This window comes from Acomys russatus, chromosome 20, assembly GCF_903995435.1.
Source record: "Acomys russatus chromosome 20, mAcoRus1.1, whole genome shotgun sequence".
Taxonomy (NCBI): Eukaryota; Metazoa; Chordata; class Mammalia; order Rodentia; family Muridae; genus Acomys; species Acomys russatus.
In genome coordinates this window covers 23,822,686-23,845,215 of record NC_067156.1, presented here as the reverse complement: position 1 = coordinate 23,845,215, position 22,530 = coordinate 23,822,686, and the positions used below count along the sequence as shown (strand labels likewise).

At 42.4% G+C, this 22,530-nt stretch overlaps 1 protein-coding gene across 1 annotated transcript in view; it reads right to left on the bottom strand.

The window, feature by feature from the left end:
- Ctnna1 (catenin alpha 1) overlaps nt 1-22,530 on the bottom strand; it is a 122,651-nt gene that overhangs the window by 5,639 nt on the left and 94,482 nt on the right. The window contains exons 10-13 of the mRNA XM_051163268.1: nt 10,259-10,351; nt 6,615-6,771; nt 1,824-2,024; nt 1,129-1,280 (exon numbers count right to left, since the gene is read on the bottom strand). Of these exons, the coding sequence (XP_051019225.1) occupies nt 1,129-1,280; nt 1,824-2,024; nt 6,615-6,771; nt 10,259-10,351 (603 nt within the window). The remainder of the gene's footprint in view (nt 1-1,128; nt 1,281-1,823; nt 2,025-6,614; nt 6,772-10,258; nt 10,352-22,530) is intronic.

Here is a 22,530-nt window from a genome sequence, read left to right as displayed (position 1 = left end):
ACTTTTTTAAACAAGCCAGAAGAGGGCGTGGGATCCCCTGGGACTGAGGTACCACACAGGTATTCAAACTCTCAAAAAGCAGTCAGCACTTTTGGCCACTGAGCTATCACTCCAGCCCCCAGTAAAGTATCCTCCCACCCAACCCCCATAGGGTTTCTCTGTGTAGCTTTGGCTGTCCTGGACTCACTTTGTAGACCAGGCTGGCCTCAAACTCACAGAGATCCGCCTGCCTCTGCCTTCCTGAGTGCTAGGATTACAGGCATGCGCCACTATGCCCAACTGGAGAGCCATTTTTTAGAGATGAAAACCACATATCAGGCTGGGACAGCCAAGGCTAACACAGAGAGACCCTGTCTTGAAAAACAAAAAACCAAAACAAACAAACAAAGCAAACAAAAAACCAAACCAAACAAACAAACAAACCAAAACAAGAAAGACAGAAAAAGAAAACCACATATCAGAGAGACAAAGGAATTTTTTTGGAGGAGGCACCTAAGCCTCCTCCCAGGATGGGCCTTTCCAGGACTCAGACTGGTTCTTCAGAATGGTGCTCTAGGCCTGGAGTATCTCCTAGGGACACACTACACAGATTTGCTCCCAGTGGCTTTAACATGGCATCCAGCCACACAAGACTGTGTGCGTCACTGGAGTATATGTGGCTATGTGGCCTTGGGACCCACTAATATGGTATTATAGCCACTAGCTGGCACTGATAACTCAGACCAGCCCTATAGGAGATAAGATTCTTCTGCTTTAAGTTAAATGTGTTGCATTTTTTTAAATCTATTTTAGGCATGCAGAACTCTGAGGACAACTTGCAGGAATTGGTTCTCTCCAACCATATGGCTCCTGGGGATCAACTCAAGTTTAAGACAATAGTTTCTGTCATTTCCCCCGTAACTCAAACTATTTTATGTTTACCCAATTAAATTCCCTAAATTAATTAATTCATCAAGCTCAACTCATGTTAGATCTCTTTTTCTGTTCCATGTTTGGGCTCCACCTCATTCTAACACCTCTGACTCATGGTTTAATACACTGCCACTGTATCTACTGAGTTCCAGAAAGACGCACAGCTAGCCAATGATATGAAAGAAGCCCTGAGCTGTCTGAAATGTGATTACTCACCCTTATCATCAGCACTGCTTTCCGGATGTCCCGGATGCCATCATACACCAGACGGGAGGCATCGATAAACTCATTCTCATCCATAGGCTGGGCGGGGTCTGAGCTGAGGGCCTCCACCGCTGCTTCCACTTGCTCAGTGAACCGTGGCATGACTGTGGGGACAAGAGCAGGGCAGGTCACAGCACGCAGACAGCACCCCACCAGTCCCTTCCTGGGTCCTTGGACAGGCAGAAGAGTCAAGCTCCTAGCAACCAGCCTCTGTCTCTCGTTTTGAACCCAGTACTTACAGGCAATAAACTACCATGTTCACAGGTGAGTTACGACAGTGTTTACAAGAACTCAGTCATCCTCTCACCAGATGCTGTGACCGAGAACTGGATGTAAGAACTACCTTGAGACCTACAGTAGGTTGGGATAGTAGTTTAGTGGTTTGTCCACCATCTAAGAGGTTCTGGGTTGAATCCCTGACACTGCAGGAGGAGGACCCACCCTAAATTCATATGTGCTCATTAACAAGAGACAACTCAGAAGTTTATTTCAGACACACAAAAGGAAATGTGCTTGTGAAGCTGCTTGGTAGCCAACCTCTCACTAGTGTTGTTGGCCAGTCGATGTGTTGGAATGAGAGGACAGCCTGTCGGAGCCAAGCCATGGCAGGGACCAAGGAATGCTAGGAAGGGAGACAGTTCTCAGACCTGTGTTGGAGAGCAGCTTGGTGGCTTCCAGAACCTTCTCTGTGTAAACTCCTGGCTCATAGTTGTCCATTTCTGAGGTGACAACATGAATGACACGAGCTGCCCGGCCTCGAATTGCACCAGCAGTGCGATCCAGCCCATCCACGTCCTTTTCTTGGAGAGCGATAACACACTTGTTCACATCTTCCAAAATATGGTTCTCTGAGGACAAGCAAAACGCTGAATGAAAGTTCAGGTCTTCTACTAGAGGGTGACATGGTAACATGGCAAGTTTCATTTACTGAGGAAGAACTTAGTGCCAACCACATATGCCAAGTTTTATATGCAGGAGCTGGGCACAATGGCGCACGTTTGCATGCTAGCACTCAGGAGTGTGGAGATGGAGTCTTGAGTTTGAACCAACTCCACAGAAGTAACATAATAAAAGCAAACATACCACCTTCAGTAACTCCTTCTTTGCTGACTGTCATTGAACAAATGTCAGAAACAATTTAAGTCAGAATAATAATTCTGTATCAGCCTTTACCCGTCCAGCGTTTGCTCTCATTCCATGAAATGCCAATAATAATGGGGAGCCAGCAGGACTCTGAGGAGGTGCTGAGAAGCAGGTTTACACCTCTGAGGGCACTCGGAATACATTTGTGATGAAAATAGTTGAACTTGTATATTTGTAGTCTCTAGGAGGAAACCTGTGAATCTAGCTAAACTGACAAGGAGCCCCTACTAGGCACACTGCTGGATTTGAAAACCCCAAGTCATTTCCTTTCAAAGCCTGACACTGTTTTCAGAAACGCCAGAGTAAGTTTCCAATCTCAGTTGTAATAGCAAAGGGGAAACAAGTCAGAGGGCTAAGTGAACTGTACCTAAAGGAGCAAGCTGCAAGTTGCACTCAGGCACCATGGCAATAGGGGCCGACTGAGAAGTGGGTGAGAGGCAGACACAGAACACACAGCACACATGAAGGGGCTGCAATGGAGTCCATGAAAGCTCTCGGAAGTTGTGTCACTTAAAGACATGGTATCCTGCCAACAACAGTGTGTGGCATGGGAGGTGGAGAGAGGTCTAGTTCTTGTAGAAGAGCTAGAATGTAGCATATGCAATCTGTTTTAAGAAGCTCACTGGGGCCAGGTGGTGGTGACACACACCTTTAATCCTAGCACCCAGGAGGCAGAGGCAGGTGGGAACTCAGTGAGTTCAAGGCCAGCCTTATTTACATAGAGAGTTCCAGGAAGGCCAGGACTACACAGTGAAACCTGTCTTGAAAAACAAAAAAGGAGGAGAAGGAGGAGGAGAACAGAAGGAGGAGGAAGAGGAGGAGGAGGAGGAGGAGGAAGAGGAGGAGGAGGGCTTGAACATCATCATAAGCATGTTTTAAATTCAAACTCCCTACATGCTAATGCTAACGAAACAAATATATGCTAAGCCTGCCCATCATTCATGGCCTTAGTGCTGGAGCTGCCTTTTCTGATCCCAACACAAGATCAATGTGGAAGATATACCTTGTATTGCAAAGGTAAGAAAGTCAAAAGGGAAGGAAAGAGTCTGCTGAAAAACAAACAAATAAGCAAACCTATCAACCATCCTGTTCTAGGGTGGCTAGCACCTCAGACTCAGTGATGCACTCTACAAACCCACCATCCAGACACCTGTATTTTCAAAACTAAACTCCAATTTTATTAAATTCATACTGACCTTTCCCCCATCTGTGGCCACAACCACAGAAGGTGTGCATCCCACTCTTTGGCAACAAAGGAAAGCCATGATTGTTAATCTCAGAAAATCTGATGAGATGCAGATTACATGGGAGGAGAATCGCTGGGGATGCCTATGAGTGAATCCCTTGACTGGGTTAACTGAGGTGGCACCATGCCCTGGGTTAAGATCCTGGGCTGTACTAAAGGGAGGGGAGCCAGGCGGTGCTGGTGCACACCTGTAATCCCAACGCTCAGAAGGCAGGTGGGTCTCTGTGAGTTTGAGGCCAGCCTGATCTGTAAAGTGAGTTCCAGAACAGTCAGGGCTACACAGAGAGACCCTGTTGGGGGTGTGGGCTGAGCACAATTACTCACTCTTTACTTTCTGATTACAAAGTGGCTGCCTTGACCTCCAGCTGCTGTAACAGACTGCACCCTTGAAATGCGAACCCTTTCTCTCCTAAGTTGCTTCTCGTATCAGCAAGAAAAACAAAACCCACTAGTATTCTCTCTAGTGACCAAGCAGCTACCTCAATACTGCTCCCTTCCTCCAAAGAGAAATTCCCATCTACAGTTTCACTTATTTTACTATAAAATAAAGCACAAAAATCCTTTTGTATGAAAACTAGACACAGCAGGGAATAGGTTTTTAAATAATGGATAATACTGACTGTTAAAGTGAAGGGATCCGGACTCACTAGCAGACAAGCCTATGGGCACACCTGTAAGTAATGACTTACACTAGGTTAACTGGGGTGGGAAGGCCTGTACCTGTGGGCCTCGCTGCTCCATGGCTGGGGTCTTAGACTGAATAAAAAGGAGAAGCAGAAATGTAAAGCCAGTCACAACCCCATGGCTGGGAGGTCCAGGCCCTGGAGGTGAACTTACTACTGTTTAGTTAAACTGGTGTCAGTCACACACCGCCTTCTCAACACTTGTTTGCACTCCACCTCAGAGACCTTTTCTTTGCAATGAACAAAGACATTTGGTTGTTCAAGACGTTGAGAATAAGGATGTTTGAGTGCTGAGCCCTCAACAGGACATATATACAACCCCCTCTAAGGCTTGGGGAACATGGAAGAAGGGACTGAACGAATGCACTAGACAGAAGATAGAGAGAAGGCCTGTGAAATGCTATCTTCTGGTTATGACGTCATTATAACAGGAACTGAACAGTACAAGTTGTCAAGAGTCAGTCATGGATGGGAGAGGGGCTCACAGGGCCAAGCCCTTCCTCAGCTACTGCCTACTGATGGAATATGGAGGAAGGGAAGTCACTGTGCAGCTGAGCGCTATGAATTAACTGCTTCGTCTACTAGGACTCTACCCAGGCACCTGCTTGAATAACACCTTGCATTACTAATCACGTGCATTCTTCAGCAAGCTTATAACAGAACAATAGAAAAACAGACCAGAGGTAGAAAAACACACCAGAGGTAGACATACAAAATTCAGATGCTCTGAAACACCACTGCTTCTTCAAGAGAACAAGTCTGTGCTGAATAGAAACTGGCTCAGTTGCTTTGTACTAAGTCAGCCCCCTCTTAAACTCATGTATTTACGTAAAAGTTGAACACAATCACCATATAAAAGTGGACCTGCTAAAGAATTTAATTTCTCCTTCCTGGTCTTCTGTTTTATATTAAATATCCTTCAAAAGTCCTGTCTGGATCACACTAAATTCTGCTACTGAATCCCTTTTGTTGTCTGATTTGAAGAGTGTTATGTATTTTTATTTTATTATATTTTATTTTACTGTAAGAAAAAATGAAAATCCCTTGAGTTTAAGCCCGATAAACATACCCAATTTAATTTTAGAAAACTGTAAGAATGTAGTATTTATCCAGAGGGGGCTTTGCATTTAGATTTCCAAATTTGTTGTTTGCTTTAAAAATGTGCTATGAAGGTGGAATGTTTTTCCCTAAACCTATGAAAAAGAATAATTCCATCCTTCATTGGGAAAAACAACAGAAGGCCAAGATTTCCCAAAAAGGCCCTTGCTGCATTTTTGGCACCTGCAACAATGAGCTCGCAAATGAATTTTTTGTTTTTAAAGTATTAGCATCTGCAATTTGGCAGTCCTGCAGCAACATGGTTTACCCTGTCTTCCTGCACCCGACTTGCTCAAGTTAAGCCAAGGCTACCATCTCAAGGAGTTCACGCAAACACGGGAAGACATTGGTATGCAGAGCACACTGCCGTCCTTATATAGGTCACTGCTGGAGGACTGTGCTGTGCATGTACTTAAGTCCTGCCTCTCTTTCAAGCCCCACTGCCACTCACATCTTCCACATTCCAGCCTGTGGCTCCCTGGGGTGACAGCTAGTTTCAGCTCCACGAGAACCCAGTCACTAAATCTGCCCACAGCCACCAGCCTCAGGAAGCCTGGCATTTCCAAGAAGAAGACACAGCCAGGGGCAACAGAGGCTACATTAAATGGAGAATGCATTTAGTGTTACTCAACTCTAAGGAGATAAGGCAGAATTTATTTCTGTGAGATAAATACTGAATTGCATTTGACAGACATGTTCTATATGAATGCAATTTACTATGTCATTACCAGTTTATGTTTATATAATGAAATCAACTGTTTTTGTGAGGTGAATTACCCAGATTTATTTTTTCCAAGTTCATAATTAAATGGCACTTAAATATTTCCTCTCTGTTTTCTATCTGTGCATCATGCAGACATAATCTTTGGGGAAGTAGTCAGTTAAACTACAATCACTTCCAAAAGACAGAAGCTTTCCAAGAAGGGAGGATTCTTGACCAAAAACTAGCTGAGAGGCTCCTCCCCTGAGTTTCACAGGCTTGTTTCAAGTGACCAGTGACAGCAGGACGTAGGTATAAAAAAAAGCAGCAAGAGGGGTAGACTGTTGTGTGCTGTACAGCCCCAAACCGAGGGCCCAGTCCACACAGCCTCATGAGGGAAAGGGCTCCAATTCCAACTTCCCTTACTCAGGGCACAGCTGTAGAACTTTATAAAACTGGCGACCAGCATGCTATTGATAATGTATTTGCCCAGATCTCAAAGTGTTTGGTCTGTGATTATGGCTTGGACAATAATTACACCTGACACTCCAGGGAACCAGTTCATTACCTGAGACAGCCAGGAAGTCATCAATGGAAGTAATGTCATCAACAGCATCTGTGAGAACACGAACTTGTTTTTCCCATTGCTCTTTGAAAAGATCCATGTTCTCTTGGGCCAGTTTACTTTGGGGCTTTGCTGCTAAAGCCAATGCAGCATTGATAACCTGCAGAAGACATTAATGCACATCACTCACTCCAATCAATCACATGGGGTGATGTGGGCAATGCAGCAGTAAAGGCTCCCTGTCACTAGGAAATAAGACACCATGTGCTCTGCCATAACTAGTCCAAAGGGGAAATAATGAACAGCAGGCCTTAGACTTTAACACCAGAGCAGTAAATTTTATTTGGAAACAACAGACAATTGTAAAATAAATGAAGTCTCTCCCTCTAATTTCTCCAGTCTGTGAAGGCAAGCCTATAACTGTTGACATTAAATTCCAGGTTTTTAACATTTTAAACATACAAATACACCATCAAAAATTAAATACTTAAAATTATTTACTATATACAATTAACTGTGTTGGTTCTTTCTTTTAAATATTAATCAGCATCATGACGTATATAGTAAAACATTATTTATGATTCCATTTTATAAGTATCTTATGTTACTCTCTTACTGTGGGGTATTTAGGCCGATCTCAGTTATCCATCACTATTATAAAAGTAAAAATTATGTCCAATAAATGCATAATAATGCCCAATACACCAAATGACAAACTTACTAGAATTCCTTCATGTTATAGGTACTGTATTCCAATCCCAAGGACTTTTTTTCCTTTGTCATTTTCACAGAGGTATGTCTGACATAACAAATTCCTTGGAAAAGTATATAATCTGCTACATATAAGTAAAAATCCAGGGCTGGAGACATAGCTCCCTGGTAGAAAGCTTGCCTAGTGTGTGCAGGGCTCTAAATCCCAGCCTCAGTCCAGCATGTACACATACAAATGCTTTACTGAGATACAGCTTATAATTCATACAATTCTTCCACTTAAAAGTATAAAATTCAATGACACTATAGTCACAATGATACCACATTCAGTAATCATTTTTTTACTCCAAAAAAGCAGCTTCAATTTCATGAGCAAGCATTCCCCGTTTTCTTCTTTCCTTATCCTCATCTTCTAGTAATTACGAAGTTAAGTTACTCCCCCATTCTAAAAACAAGTGGCAAGGGTACACATCTTTGTCTTTTTTCTCATCTCAAGGGGAAAGTAGTCTTGGGCCACTAAATACATACAATGCTACCCACTTTCATTTTTCACAGGTAGCCTATACTAAGTGAGTTTCTTCTTTTCTTTCTTTCTTTTTTTTCTTTTTTTTTTTTGCCCCCTTTTCCCCCTCAAGACAGGGTTTCTTTGTATAGCTCTGGCTGTCCTGGACTCACTTTGTAGACTAGGCTGGCCTCAAACTCACAGCGATCCACCTGTCTCTGTGTCCCAAGTGCTGAGATTTTCAATTCCTACTAAGCATGGCCTAAAGACACTAGAGGTAATATTTTTTTTGTTTGTTTGTTTTTACAAATGGGTTTCTCTGTGTAGCCTTGGCTGTCCTGGACCTACCTGGCAGACCATGCTGGCCTCGAACTCACAGAGATCCACCTGCCTCTGCCTCCCTGATTGCTGGGATTACAGGCATGTGGCACTGTACCCAGAATTTGTAATGCATTTTAACCATCTCTTTTCATTGTTTTCTGCTGTCTGTCTCCAAGTTCATTTTTATACTATTCATTAGTCTCTGCATTCAGTGAATACATGAAAGGATATGAAGAGTTCTTTCTCCAAAAGATATACATAAATGGTTAAGTACATGAAAAAAAAAAAAAACGTTCCCTCCCTTAGCTATCAGAGAAATGCCAGTGGGGTCTTCCAGTGCATCTAGATAACTAGTATTAACTTGAGAGGAAAGATAAATGGCCCACATGGTCCAGTTTGCATTTGCCAATACTGAAGATGCCCAGCCCTGCATGTATAAAGAATAATCATGCCCAGAAAATGTATTTTACTCAGGGTATAGCCCTAATGCTAAGTGCGGCTAGAGTACTGTGTCTAAAGCCAGCTCTGAGGTCCATCTTAAGCAAAACTGCAAAGGAAAGAAGAGAGACGAGGTTTTGTGTGGTATGCTCCATGCCGTGACATGGGCCAAGTAACAAGGTCCATGCACGCGAGCACTGTCATCAGGACTGACTAGACTCTCCCTCTGATTCTTTTCCCTAGGCTTTAAGATCATTTATATAAATACTCTCGGTAGGTGTGATCAGCGTATGCTACCATCTGTTTCTGCAGTTATGTGGAAGCATTGTCGCTTTTCAAGCATTTTAAAACGAAACAGAGAACCAAAGATATCAAAGTGCTGGAAGGATAAAATGGCAAACCTGAGGGAAAGAAAGTCTAATCTTTAGATATCTACTCTATTTCATACAATTCGGTCACCCTGGAAGTAGATTAAATCTACTGTATTTGTCATCTCACAGCAATCAGTCACTGGAGAAGTTCATGACTGTGTAGAGCTAGGGAAATGTGTACCAGATGGCGGGTGGTAACCAGTCCATCATAGAAGGCGCGAGTGCTCTTTCACATCAAAGAGCCAAAGTGACGGTGTCATGGTGAACGGAAGGTTGTCCCTGAGACCTCTGGTTCATTTCTACAGCTCCTCTGCTTGTCACGTTTGTCTATGGCTACTGCCAGTTCGGCAGGACACGTAGAAAAAGGTAAACTTAAGTCCTACACTCTGTGCTGTGAGCATTCTCTACCCAGAAAAGTAGAAAAACAACATTTAAGTTGCTTGGAAATTTCTGAATGACAGGAAACACTCCCTCAAAATACACAAATACACTGAATACTCAGAAAAGCACAAACAAAAGCAGAAAAAACAAACAGCAGAAAAGCAAAAAGTGAGAGGACTCAGCAGGTGATGGGGCTTGCTGACAAACCTAATGACCTGAGTTCAGTCCCAGAGACCCATAGAGTGATAGAAGAGGCACAATTCTCACAAGCTGTCCTCTACCCTCACACCATGAGTACATGCAACATGTGCAAACACACGAACACATTAAGTGGGGGGAAAAGGCATTAGTTATTCCTGTGTACTTTAGAGTATTTCGAGCATCTCAAACACTTCACCCAGCCCAATAATGCATCTTTCTGAGTGTCAGTATTAAACAGAAGTTCTTAGCCTTTACTTCATTGGCCACTTCAAATCAGGTTACTATTATCTGTGCAAGACACTTTAGCAAAGTAGACTAGCTATTTTATGACAAGAGAGTCACAACTGTGCACAGGCTGGCCAGACACCAGTGCACCACACTTAACACATGCACACCATGACAGAGGGACTTGTGGAAGTCTGTTCTTTTCTAACTACCATGTAGCCCCTGGGGGTGAAACCAAGGGTCATCAGGCTTGGCAGAACTCAGCCATCTTGATGGCCTCTCCTACGTATTTTAAATGAAAGGCAAGGAGGCAGGAGCATATGATAAAAAGAAAATGATAAACTATTTCTAAACTATGTGGTTTATCTATACCAGGATGTCTACTTAAAATCCTTTTTTTGAGAGACAGAGAGAGAGAAAGCCTATGAAAATAAATTTCTATCCACCCTCTTAAAATCCATGTTAGCGACACTGAAAGCTTGCTGGCTATACTTTACCTGAGGACAGAGTGCTTCTAATTGGCTTGCAGACATTCGGACAAGCTTTACACCTTCTTCATTATTGGAGATTGAACAGGCCAAGTTGGCAACCTGCAAGAAGGAAAAACATAAACACGCCTGTAAGTATTTCTCTTTGGACTGGAAAACAGGCTAATGACTATGTCTTACACTGGCCTTCCCAGAATAGAGGAAACAAAGTAGCAAGGAACATCACTTCTCAGACTGATTGTTAGTTTACAAGGACTTCACAGTGTTACATTGTCGGCTAGTATCAGAAGAGGTGGCTCATGGGCTTTGAAGGAGCTCTACGCTGCCTGAACAATAAGACTGTCTATTATAGGCTGAATATAAGAAAAGCAAAGGAGCACTAGGGAAGGATTTTGCAGCTGATCTTGAATTAAAACTCCAAACTGCTTTTCTCCTTGCCATGTGTAAAAAGTCAAGTGTATTTGAACATAGGTCAATTAAGATTTCTAATACATGATAAAAGTAACATTAAGATGGACCAAACAAGGAAAAAAAGAAAAAAAGATAGACCAAACCAGCTGGGCATGGTGGTGCATACCTGTAATCCCAGCATTTGGGAGGCAGAGGCAGGTGGAACTCTGTAAGTTCAGGGCCAGCCTGGTCTACAAAGCAAGTCCAGGACAGCCAAGGCTATATAGTGAGACTCTGTCTAAAATAAGCAAACAAGATTAACCAATTCCATCCTTATGGGGGGGGGGGGGGGGAGAGGAGAGAAAGGAAAGGAAACAATGATGGTATTCCACAGGTATGAGCAAAAGCATCCTTTAGCTGAGCTCCTGGAACAGCGTCGGTGGCTGGACGTCCTTCTTTTTTAAGACAGGGTTTCTCTGTGTGTAGCCTTGCCTTTCCTGGACTCGCTTGTTAGACCAGGATGGCCTAGAACTCACATTGATCCACCTGCCTGTCTCCCAAGTTCTGGGATTAAAGGTGTGCACCACCACCGCCAGGCTGTGGAAATCTTTTATGGAAATCTTTACCTTCCCTCTCAACTGTCTCCATGCACTGTTGACATAACCAAAAAATTATTTTTACAGGTTGTGTCATAGTTTAGCTTGCTAGTGCTCTGGCTGTACTGAAAATGCTGCTCTTTAGGACTGGCTACACAATAACTCCCTATCTCTAACCAAAAAGAAGTAGGGAGCATCTTGGAAAACAAATTAAAGACCTGATGCTTACCACAATGCTCCCTGATGATGCAAACAGCCTGCCACTGCCTTCTTTAAAGGGCTCTCAGACAGAATCCACCAACAACCATCAGTGACCATCTCATCACTAACATTTTTTATGTCAATTTATACCATCTCTTAAAACTTACAAATATTGTCAAAATGAAGAAGTGAAGGATTATGTACTATTCACTACAAGTCAGACACAGTGTGGTGAAGGATACGGCTAAAATTGTTTTCCGGATACAATCTTAAGACAAAGGCTACAGAAGAAGACTTAGTCTGTTTTAAAAATGCAATGTTAGCCGGGCTGTGGTGGCGCACGTCTTTAATCCCAGCACTTGGAAGACTGAGGCAGGTGGATCGCTGTGAGTTCGAGGCCAGCCTGGTCTACAAAGTGACACCAGGACAGCCAGGGCTACACAGAGAAATCCTGTCTCAAAAAAAAAAAAAAAAGCAATGTTTCTGATGTACTGTTAGAGAGCAGTAATGTTCTAGAAGAGGACACTGCTTGATTTAGGTGGCCTGGGAGGAGGAAGTGATGCCTGTCACTGACAGTCTCTTCTGGGTGAATAAGCTTCAATACACCCTCCAGGAGCAGGACTACTCACTTCTCACAGTGACAAATGTGCAAAGGCAACATCTAGACCAGAGCTCTCTGGGAGGCCAGCCTCATATACTGGTGCTAGACCTGGCTGCCTTGAAAGGAAATATGAGGAGGGAAAGTCTTCGCACCTTTTACTGAGGAAAATCTGCACCTTTAAACTTGGAACAGCAGGTCAATACAACTTTAAAAAACTAGTCTGTAGGGGAAACAGCTCAACTCAGCAAGCTGTTCTTCCAGAGGACTCAGTTTGATTCCCAGCATCTCCACAGTGGCTCACAGTGGTCTGTGACTCTAGCTCCAGAGGATCTGACCACCTCTTCTGGCCTCCACAGGCACCAGGAATGCACACAAGATGTGTGCTCACACGCCTCGCCCCCACACAACACTCACTCACAGTAAATAATAACATCAGCGTGAAGTCTTTAGCTTGACAGGCATAGTAGTACACACCTGTAACCCCAGCAGCAAGGAGAGGTAAGGTAGGAAGATCTAGAACTCAGTCAAAAGAGAATTAAAAATGAGGGATGATGAACAAGGCTAAGAAAAAGAAAGGGAAAACTGATGGCACAAATGGACCCGCCTATCAGAAATGATGACAGATACTCTCAATTCTTTCACATAAAGGCACATGCTGGACAACCTCTCACATTATAGGTGGTAGCAAATGACATTTGTCCTGTATTTATTATTAAAGTGTTGAAGATCAATCACTCAATGCTTCATTTACAAATCTCACAAAAGGATTCTTTTTGAAATTAAGATGGGCTTATATCCCAGAAAAGCAAAAACAAAAACATGAATTCTCAGCTTACGTGGCTATGTGGCATCCCCACCCCAGTACTTCAATAATCCACATTTCAGCAGGACAATTAAGCTCACACTGCCTGTTATTCTTTACTTGGTCCTAGCTATCCATATATAGCCTTATCTCCTACACACACACACACACACAGACACACACAGACACACACACACACACACACACACAGACACACACACACACACACACACAGACACACACACACACACTTATCAAAATAAGTCATAATAAACTAATTTTAGGAAGATGCAGTGTAAAAATACAGAACAAAATTTATAATAGTGAATTTTCTTAAATGATAAATTATTCTTAAAGCTCCCTATTTTTAAGCCTCCCAGTTGCCTAATCGACCAGTAAGCCTAGAATTCAGGCACCTCACTTCTTTCATTCAACTTCCAACAGCTACAGAAACCAGAAACTTCATTTGTTATTTGCTAGTGTTTCAGCCAAGTCATATGGAAGCACTGAGAAAAATGCACAGCCAGTGTCATACAAGATGAATGTTTAACTCAAATGTTCCTCACAGAACCTTCAAGGCCACTTTGCTACATATTACCACATATGAATTCATCATTCAATTGCAGCCAAAATACACATTTCAAACTAAAAAAGCCACATCCTATGAAGTTCCATGAGAAAACTGAGAGAGGGAATCCTACAGTAAGTTTCATCCACTTTGTAATTCTTAATTCACAAGGCAGCAAATGAGATACAACTTGAGTGCAGCAAATTCACTATCATAAAGATCTTTTAATGAACTACCTGAGGCCGAAGGAAAAGGGACACTAAATGATCCGAGGCCGAAGCTCATGAATAGCAGCTTCCTTGTTTTACTCTCATAAATTATAAATTTGAAAAGAGACTTTGATAAGTAAACAGCACTGGTTGCCCCTCAGTGCTTATGAGCATATAGCCAGAGGAGGGACAGAGGAGGCCAGGGAAGGAAGCCATCAAAAGGACACAGACGGTGCACTAGTGACAAAAACGTTCTGACAGCAAACAAGTTTCCACGTTAACATACTTTCAATCGAAGACTAACATAAAGACATCACTAACTTAGTATGAGAGGAAAAAGTCAAGTACAAAAGGTGCTTTTGCCTAGAAGTACCACTTCACAGCTCACACGAGAGACAAGCCCTCGCGCTACACTGCAGACACACGTCACCCCAGCTCAACTCTAGCCTCTGTTCCTCCTCCCTCCTATCAGTGGCTTTGGGGATATATAACATCTATGCACCCTTTATTTTTTAAAAAATGGCTATCTGTCCTGCATGGAGTCAGCAAGTTCTCCTAACGACAACTGAAAGGCAAGAGTCAGTCCTCGAGCCAAGGCAGAATCTCAGAGATGTCAGTGGAGAGACCTCACAGCAAAACTGTCCACTACTGTTTTAAATAAAGTCACAAAAGCACGTGAATAATGACCCAACAGGCACTCAGATCCGCCTCCAACCCTGTGCACACAGAGGAGCTGGGGACGTTAAGTTCTGTTACTAAGACCTGAAACTGAACTTGTGTGCTGACAGTATGATGCGCCTCATGACGGCTCTACCAGACCTTCCCATCTTTGAGTGAACGGAGCCATATCAGGACTAATACCACTTGAGCAACTTTACAGGGCACGCCCACACTAAAGAAGTTTGTATCCTATTTTACATTCTTTTTATGTTATAAAGAGAAATTCTCTCTGTCTCCCCCTCCCCCAAGACAGCAGTCCTAAAAACCAAGTTATTACATCTGCTCTGTTCCAAATTTATGTTGGACATGTATTAAAGAATACTGAAGTTACAATAATTTTCTGTCCATTTCAAACACTGATAAAAATTTTAAATATTCAAGAGTATTAAAATAATAGTTTGTATCCATTTCAAACACTGATAAAATAGATAAAAAAATTTTTAAATATTCCTTTAGTATATTACACAAAGTATATACACTTCATAAAATATATATTTACTTTTATCTTTCTCCCACTCTCTAGTAGAAGACAATATCCACATGGGTAAGGATTTCTGTTATTTAGTACCACACCTCTAGTTTTTTGTTTATTTGTTTTGTTTCAGACAGGTCTCACTATGTAGCTCTGGCTATCCTAGAACTCACTATGTAGACCATGTTAACCATGAACTCAAGAGACTCACCTGTCACTGTATCTGTGCTAGGATTAAAGGTGTGAACCACCACGCCTGGTTTAGGAAGTCCATAAGTGTTTGTTGACATAAACTTTCTAATAAAAAAATTTACTTAGGTTTTTTGAAAGCTTGAGTTCAGCTAAATAGAATAAATGAAATACTGCTCACATCTGTCATTTAAACTGTTTTTTTAAATCTCCATATTTTCCTCAAATTTACAACCCAAAAGATCTGATTTAGGCTGGAGAAATGGATCAGTGCTTACTGCATGACCATAAGACCCAGACTCAGGGTCTACTGATGAGCCAGGCATCCTGGAATGCCTGTAAACAGTCTGTGCAGAAGCAAAAATAAGCCCACATACAAAATTGTATGGTACCTTCTGTATAAAGATTACTTTAGAACAATGCGTAATACAAAACTGTGTTTGTCAAACATCTACACACAGTGGAATCAGGTCTGCATGCTAGGTGAATCTGAAGAATTAACATCTGCATAACACTTATTAACACTGAGAATGAGGATGTTCACTAGCCTAACTGCTGTTGGGAACCTAGCATGTACTAGGCATCGTTCTATACAGTAGGTAGGGCTAGATAAATAAGAAAACTAAGCAAATCTACTCACTTCAGATAGGAAAGAGGGCTGTGAGGAACATAAAAATGACAGGAGGACAGAAAACAAGTATAACTACTGCAGGGTAGTGCTGAGAGCGAAGGGGTCTAAAGAGCTGTTTCTGTAGAGACGACAGCAGACAGAGAGCACTCAGTCCTGAGAAGGAGAAGGAAGCGCCGGGCCAGTCTGCAAGGAGACACAGGACTAAAGGCAGCTGGGAATGCAGGCAGGACACTTTATGGCTAACTACAGTTTCAGACTGTATCACCTGCTCTAGAAACCATGGCAAGGGTAGGTGAGAACAGTTATGAAGCAAAGAATGACTTGATCTAAGGAGACCGTATTGGCTTCTTTCCCAAGGAAGAAGCTGCACAGCAATCACAGTGCCAGCCAGATCGCCACCAGGAGCTGCTGCAGAAATCCAACATGATGACAGCTACACTACACAGAGAAAACAGTGAGTGTTTGCTGGTCAGATCTGAACTTGGGGAAGACAGAGGATGGGCCTTAGACTTTGGGTTTGAGAAGCTGAGTGGGAGACATTATCAAACAAACAACTCAGCTTCATGGCAGGGACTAGCTAAGCAGACAGCTGAAAACCAGTTGTAAAAAATGGCGCATTATGTGCACTACAACACATGCAATGGCTGTAACAGAAGTTAGGTAGCCAAGCTACATTTCAACACAATATGGTATCATTTGCCGTAGCAAACAAACAGCCCACATTGCTAACAATTTTGTACACTTAACAACAACAAAAAGAAATAATGTAGATAATCAGTTGTGAATCTCTCTAATATATCTAATATATATCTTTGTGCTTCAAAATCTCATGCACAGTTTCTAAAAATGAACTTAGAAAAGCTGCATTTTAAAACACCAGTGTCCTACAATTGTACCTCATCTAAAGTGGTACTTTACTCCCAAGCCACCAGGCTGCATCAACATGCTTTCAGGGACTTGTACTTTTTTTAACAAAATAAGTTTAGGGGCAGGGAGGATGTGTCTAAGAACACTGCTCTAGCCAAATAGATGTAGGCACACCTGGCTAGGGCCCTGGCCCTACAACTCAGTAATCACAACCCAGTCGCTTCAATAGTAAGGTTAACAGTCTACTCAGAGATTAGAAGACAACTTCCAGGGGTTGGCGCTCTCCCTTCAGGGTGTGGTGTCTGAAGACTGACCTCAGATGGTCAGGTCTGCAAGGCTGAGACAAACAGTTTCACGCATTGTGCTGGCTAACTTTATGTCAACTTGGCAAAAGTTAGGAGTCTTTTGGGGGGATGAGAATCTTCAATTGAGAAGATGAGCCTATCAGATTGGCCTATGGTGCATTTTCTTGATTGATGATTGATGTGAGAAGGCCCAGCCCATTGTGGGAGGTGACAGCTGGGCTAGTGCCAGTACACAGGACTCCCTCATGGCCTCTATTAGCTCCTTGCCTCAGGTCCCTGCCCTGACTTCCTTCAGCGGTAGGCTGTGAGGTGAAACTATAAACTGAAGTAAAGCCTCCCCGCCCAAGCTGCTATTTTGTCACAGTGTTTTATCACAGCAATAGAAACCTTAAGACACCTATTGAGCCAACGAGCCAGGCCTGGGGCACATTTCTTTAAAAATCTAACAAATCAGGTTACACAGCTCAGGAACTAGGCGTGAGATGCTGTCATCTGACTCCAGGAGCAGTTCACCCACATATTCATGGGAAAGCAAAGAGCTGAACCTTAATCACAGGCCAGGGAGTTTGTGAAGCACACCAATGAAACTCAACACAAAGGAGAAGCAGAGTCCCCACCTCTGCGCCAACACTGATGAGTAAGCTCCCAGTCACTGGCTAGCATTTTGCAGAACAGTAACTCTATCGTTCTTGCAAATCTTTCTCATTTTCTAGACTGACTTTTAATGACATGAAAACTGACAACAGTAGGGAAACCTGCTCTAGGAAGAATACAAGGTGCCATCCACAGAGAAACTGCCAGAACAAACTGTGTTTTTATAATTATCTCTGGCTTTATGCTGAAAGGGAGATGAGGGGAATAGTGTAGACCTGTCCTATGTAGACGTCTTAGCAAGATTAAAATAAAAGGGTCTCACTGGCTGAAAGAAAGACCAATTATACACAAGACCCATTCAATCAGGAGATTTCCAGTGGCAAGCTGAAAGGTTCTTTATTTATGCTTTTATCTTAGACAACATTGTTAAAACATCAGATTAGATGAAGGGAGAAAAAATACATTTAAAAGAAAAAAACAAAGTAGAAGTGATATATGTTTTGAGAGGAAGTTGGTAATAAAAAATATGACAGTAGCAATTCTGACAACAGATTAGACCAGATCTAAGTTTACATTGACAGTATACCTGAACATTTGCATACAGCAAAATGTCCGCCTGCACACACATTGACAGAAATGGGCCCCAATGTCACTAAGGAGTAGGTCTGTAGAAAACCTGAGCTCTGGCTGTGAGCTCAATGGGAATCTCAGCATACAGCCATTGCCCAGACGGCTAGATATAATAGTAAGTCATTCTCTGGCATGACGAAGGCCCTCCCTGGCTGCTGCCCTAGCCTGTTTGCTGCCCCTGGAGCAGGTGCTCATTGAGAGCTGTGATAAAGAGAGCTCCCCAAAAGCCTGGAAAGCATCTAGTACTGTCCAGCAGAGTTATAGTGTGAACTACACAGAGACTTGTGAAAATTTTAGTAGTGACAATAAAAATTAAAAAGGCAAAACATTTAACCTAAAGCTATTATCATTTGAACATATAATAAATGAAACCAATTTGATATTTTCTCCACAGTATGTATTAAGAGAATGTATTTTATACTGGAAGTGCTCTACCTCACAAGTACATAGCAGCAAGAAGATGGACAGGGAAGTTCCAGAGTAGATGACAGGCGGCTTCCCTCTCCTAACAGTCAAGATGAGACTCCCCAAAGGGCGTCTGAAGACACAGTTTTCTATGACTGAAAGACTGGAGGAGTCCCAGAAGGCCTACATGAGTTTTAGATTGCAGGGCAGGGTCTTACTATATAGCCCCAAGGTGGCCTGGAACTCACCACCCAGACCAGGCTGACCTTGGATTCCTAGACCCTGACTCTCAACTGCTGAAATTAACGGCCTATGCCACAATGCTAGGCACACATGGCGCTTCAAAAAAGCTACACAGAAGGGGACTTATACCACTAAGTAAAAATTCTATGATTTTATAAGAATAGACACTGAACAATCCCTTGATCCTTGGAGAAAAGAGTAAATCTGATTGTTAAAAGGCAGGAACTAAGCAAGGTGGGGGTGGCAGAGGCAAGTGGATCTCTGTGAGTTCAAGGCTAGCCTGGTCTACAGAGTGAGTTCTAGGACAGCCAGAGCTATACAGAGAAACTCTGTCTTAAAAAAATGAAAAACCAAACCAAACCATACCAAAAGGCAACAATTCCAAAAAGATGAAAATCTCAAAGCCAATCATACCAGGTAAATGAAGTGATGATGAGTGCTAAGTCAGACTGAGTGGGAAACAAATTTGCCTGCCTTAACTTTTTCTGTGGTATTTATATGTGGCAGGCTAGGTAGAGTGTATTCAAGATACCTACTAAAAATCATACATGTAATGTACCTTCACAGCACACTGAAGTACACAGTACTGTGTATTAGATAATTTGTCTGGTTTTCTTTTTGATTGATCACAAAATCCAAATATTCCTCTACTTCCGAGGTTTCTGCAGCATAGAGTACTTCTTCAGTTACCTTGGCGCTTTTGAGGCCAGTGTGACCTGGAGAAGGGTGAGGGTGAGAATGACACTCACCAATCAGGCACACCTAATGAAACTTAAAAATTGTGGATATAGATGGGACTTAGCAGGTTGGTATGTCTACCAACGTTATTGGAGGGTGGAGTACCCCAATTCCATCTGTATGGGGTACAAAAATTTTCCCAACTTCCATCCTATGTCTGTCTCTCTCCTCTCCCCACCCCCTCTCTGTTTTTCAAGACAGGATAGCCTGTGTAGCCCTGGCTGTCCTGGAACTCTCTCTCTGTAGACCAGGCTGGCCCCAAACTCACAAGAGATCCACCTGCCTCTGCCTCTGCCTCTGCCTCTGCCTCTAGAGTGCTAGACCTGAAGACGTGCGCCACCACTGCCTGGCTCCTATGTGTATCTTCCCTTTCAAAATCAAAGTTCTACATATGTGTTGTTTTTCCCAACCCTGTGATAGGTTATGAAAATGCCTAGGATGTGTAGAGGGATGTTAATTTAGAACATGGCTGTTGTGGTAAGAGATCACATCCAAAAATCTTCTAGGTCTGTGTGATACGGCTTTAATGCAGGGGACAGAGGCAAACAGAACTGAGTTCAAGGCCAGTGCGGTATAGAGCAAATATCAGGTAAAGAAAAGCTTAGATCTGGGCGTGGAGGTACATGCCTTTAATTCCATACAAAGGTAAAATTAGTTTGTACAAGGAAGCACCATGTTTGAAAGTGATGTCTAATTGAGTGGCAGAAAAGGTGTCAAAAAAGATTTGACAGAATAGGATACACCCAACTCCCATGAGAAGAGAGAGGAAAGGGAAGCTACTTAAGAGGCAATTTCACAGAGAGGAGGCAGTTTTACCAGGACAGTGATAGAAAGATGGGTTGCAGGGAGAGAACTCAGGTGAAGATGGAATAAGCCAGAAATGAGGAGCCAGAAGATTAGAGTAAATTGCTAAGCTAGTTTGAGGTTAAGCAGAGCAATTCCGGGCCAAGAAGAGAAGCCAGATTAAATAAGTCAGCTGGGAGAAGAGTTTGAGCCAGAACAGCTGAGTTGAACCAGCCAGCCCAGAGAGCAGAAAGAACAAGTAAGGGTGAGCTTATTCAACAGTAAGTCTCAGAGGCTAAAAACATTCTAGGCCTAGGTTAGACTGTAAGGACGTTAGAAGCTTCCAGGACTAGGCCTAGGTTAGCAGGAGACAGGAAGCCTCCTAGACAACAATTGAGCAAGGAGAATAAAATTACTTAACAGGATGTGAAACAAGCTGGTCAGAGTGGTAATATCTTGGGGCTCTAAGCTGGCATTTAAATGGGGCCCCTTCTGGGCCTGTGACCGTATTCTGTAGGGCTACACCATTCTAGCACATAGTGTCAGAACTCTGCTACAGTGTTTCAGAAAGATGACCCCTTCCAAACATGCTTGTAGACTCCGACCTTCTTCCCAGTCACAGCCAAACCCCCAGCCATGTATATATTTTAGATACTATTCTTAATTCTGCAGAACTGGCAAGGGGAAATAGGCCTGTAGACATTTATTTCAACTAGAAGGCAACTAATGAAAAAAAAAAAATTAAGTCAGGGGACTAACAAAACACAGTGAAACATTTTTCCTTTACTAAAAAAACAAGTCTCTGATTAGTTCAAGGTGTGTCGTTATAATACAAAGGTTGTAGGGGGAGGAGAAGTCTTGTCATGAAAGAGAAAGTTCTGCCTCGAGTGAGGAATTTGAGGCTTCTAAAACTCTTTAAAAATTAATTTCCTTTTCATGGACATAGTAATTATATATCTTACTGTCTTAATTATCATAAATATAATCATAACTGTTTGCAGAATGGCACTGCTTAGCCTGGGGTTATGCCTCAAGTAATGAAAATCCTGTATCATTTAATATACAGGTAAGATGTAGAAGGCAATGGGTGCAGAGGGCACGCAGAGGGGAATGAGGTGAGAAAAGGGTTAGAACTGAGCTGTGATGAAGAGTATCACACTCTCATCTCCAAGGACTATGTTCAAATGCAATGAAAAGTCTGGAACACAGTTTCTAATGACTCTCAAGTCCAGTTAGTCAGTGACTGATTCAAATTCTATCTTGTCTTGGATTTTTTTTTTCTTCTTTCCTCCTCTTCTTCTTCCTCCTCCTCTCTTCAAGACAGGGTCTTACTATGCACTGGTGGGTGTCCTGGAACTCATTATGGAAACCAGGCTATCCTTGAACTCACAAAGATCTACCTACCTCTGCCTTTCTAGAATTGGGATTAAAGGCGATGTGCCACTCCGCCCAGCCTAGTCACTGTTTCTCAATGGTGTTGGTCCACAGAACCAATGAGTTCAATGGGTTTCACTCCTGGAGGTTTGCTGTAGAGGTGGGCAGGAGGAAGGTCTTCAAGCCTCAGTTTTCACTTGGTAAGGATTATGCAGAGTGCACAGTGCTGTATTCTCTAAGTGCTGGTTGGAGAGGCCAAGGATGACCTGACTGGCCCTCCCATTTGGGTACAGACAAAAGCTGCCCTATATAAAGCTGCTGATATCCCAGGCCTTGATGTCTATCACTCAAAGGAACCTTTTAGTAAGTATGCACTTATAAGAGATTGGTTTTCTAAACACAATTTCTTGTCCACTTGGAAATTATGTCTTGTACTATCACATGACTATTATGAACCAGATTATGCTTAATGGACATACAAATGAAACTCTCCATCTTTACTTTCAAGTGTCAGAATCATTAACTTGAATATGCACTCTGTATATAAATCTGGTCAGAAAAACACTTCAATCAATATGCAAAGAAAATGAGGTGTAAAATTAGTAAGATGTTTAACGTGATCACTAATATTTGCCTTGAAATATTTTTATAGTGTTAAGTCACATTTTACATTCAGGGTTGGTTTCTGCTTTTTCATAATGACCAATGGAATATTGGTCTATGGAATATTTATCGATGATTAGGTTTCTGTACTAAGGTTATGTTTTTTGTTTGTGTCTCATTTCTAAAACATACTAACAATTAATTAAACAATATAAATTAATCAACAAATGAAGAAACCTAACTTATCAGGAATCATGTGGCAACTCCCTTTTCTAATTATTATTTTACAAACCTACCATTTCCACACAAATTTCCAGTGCCAGGTCTGCCATAAGCATAAGGTGAAACACCTAGCGTATC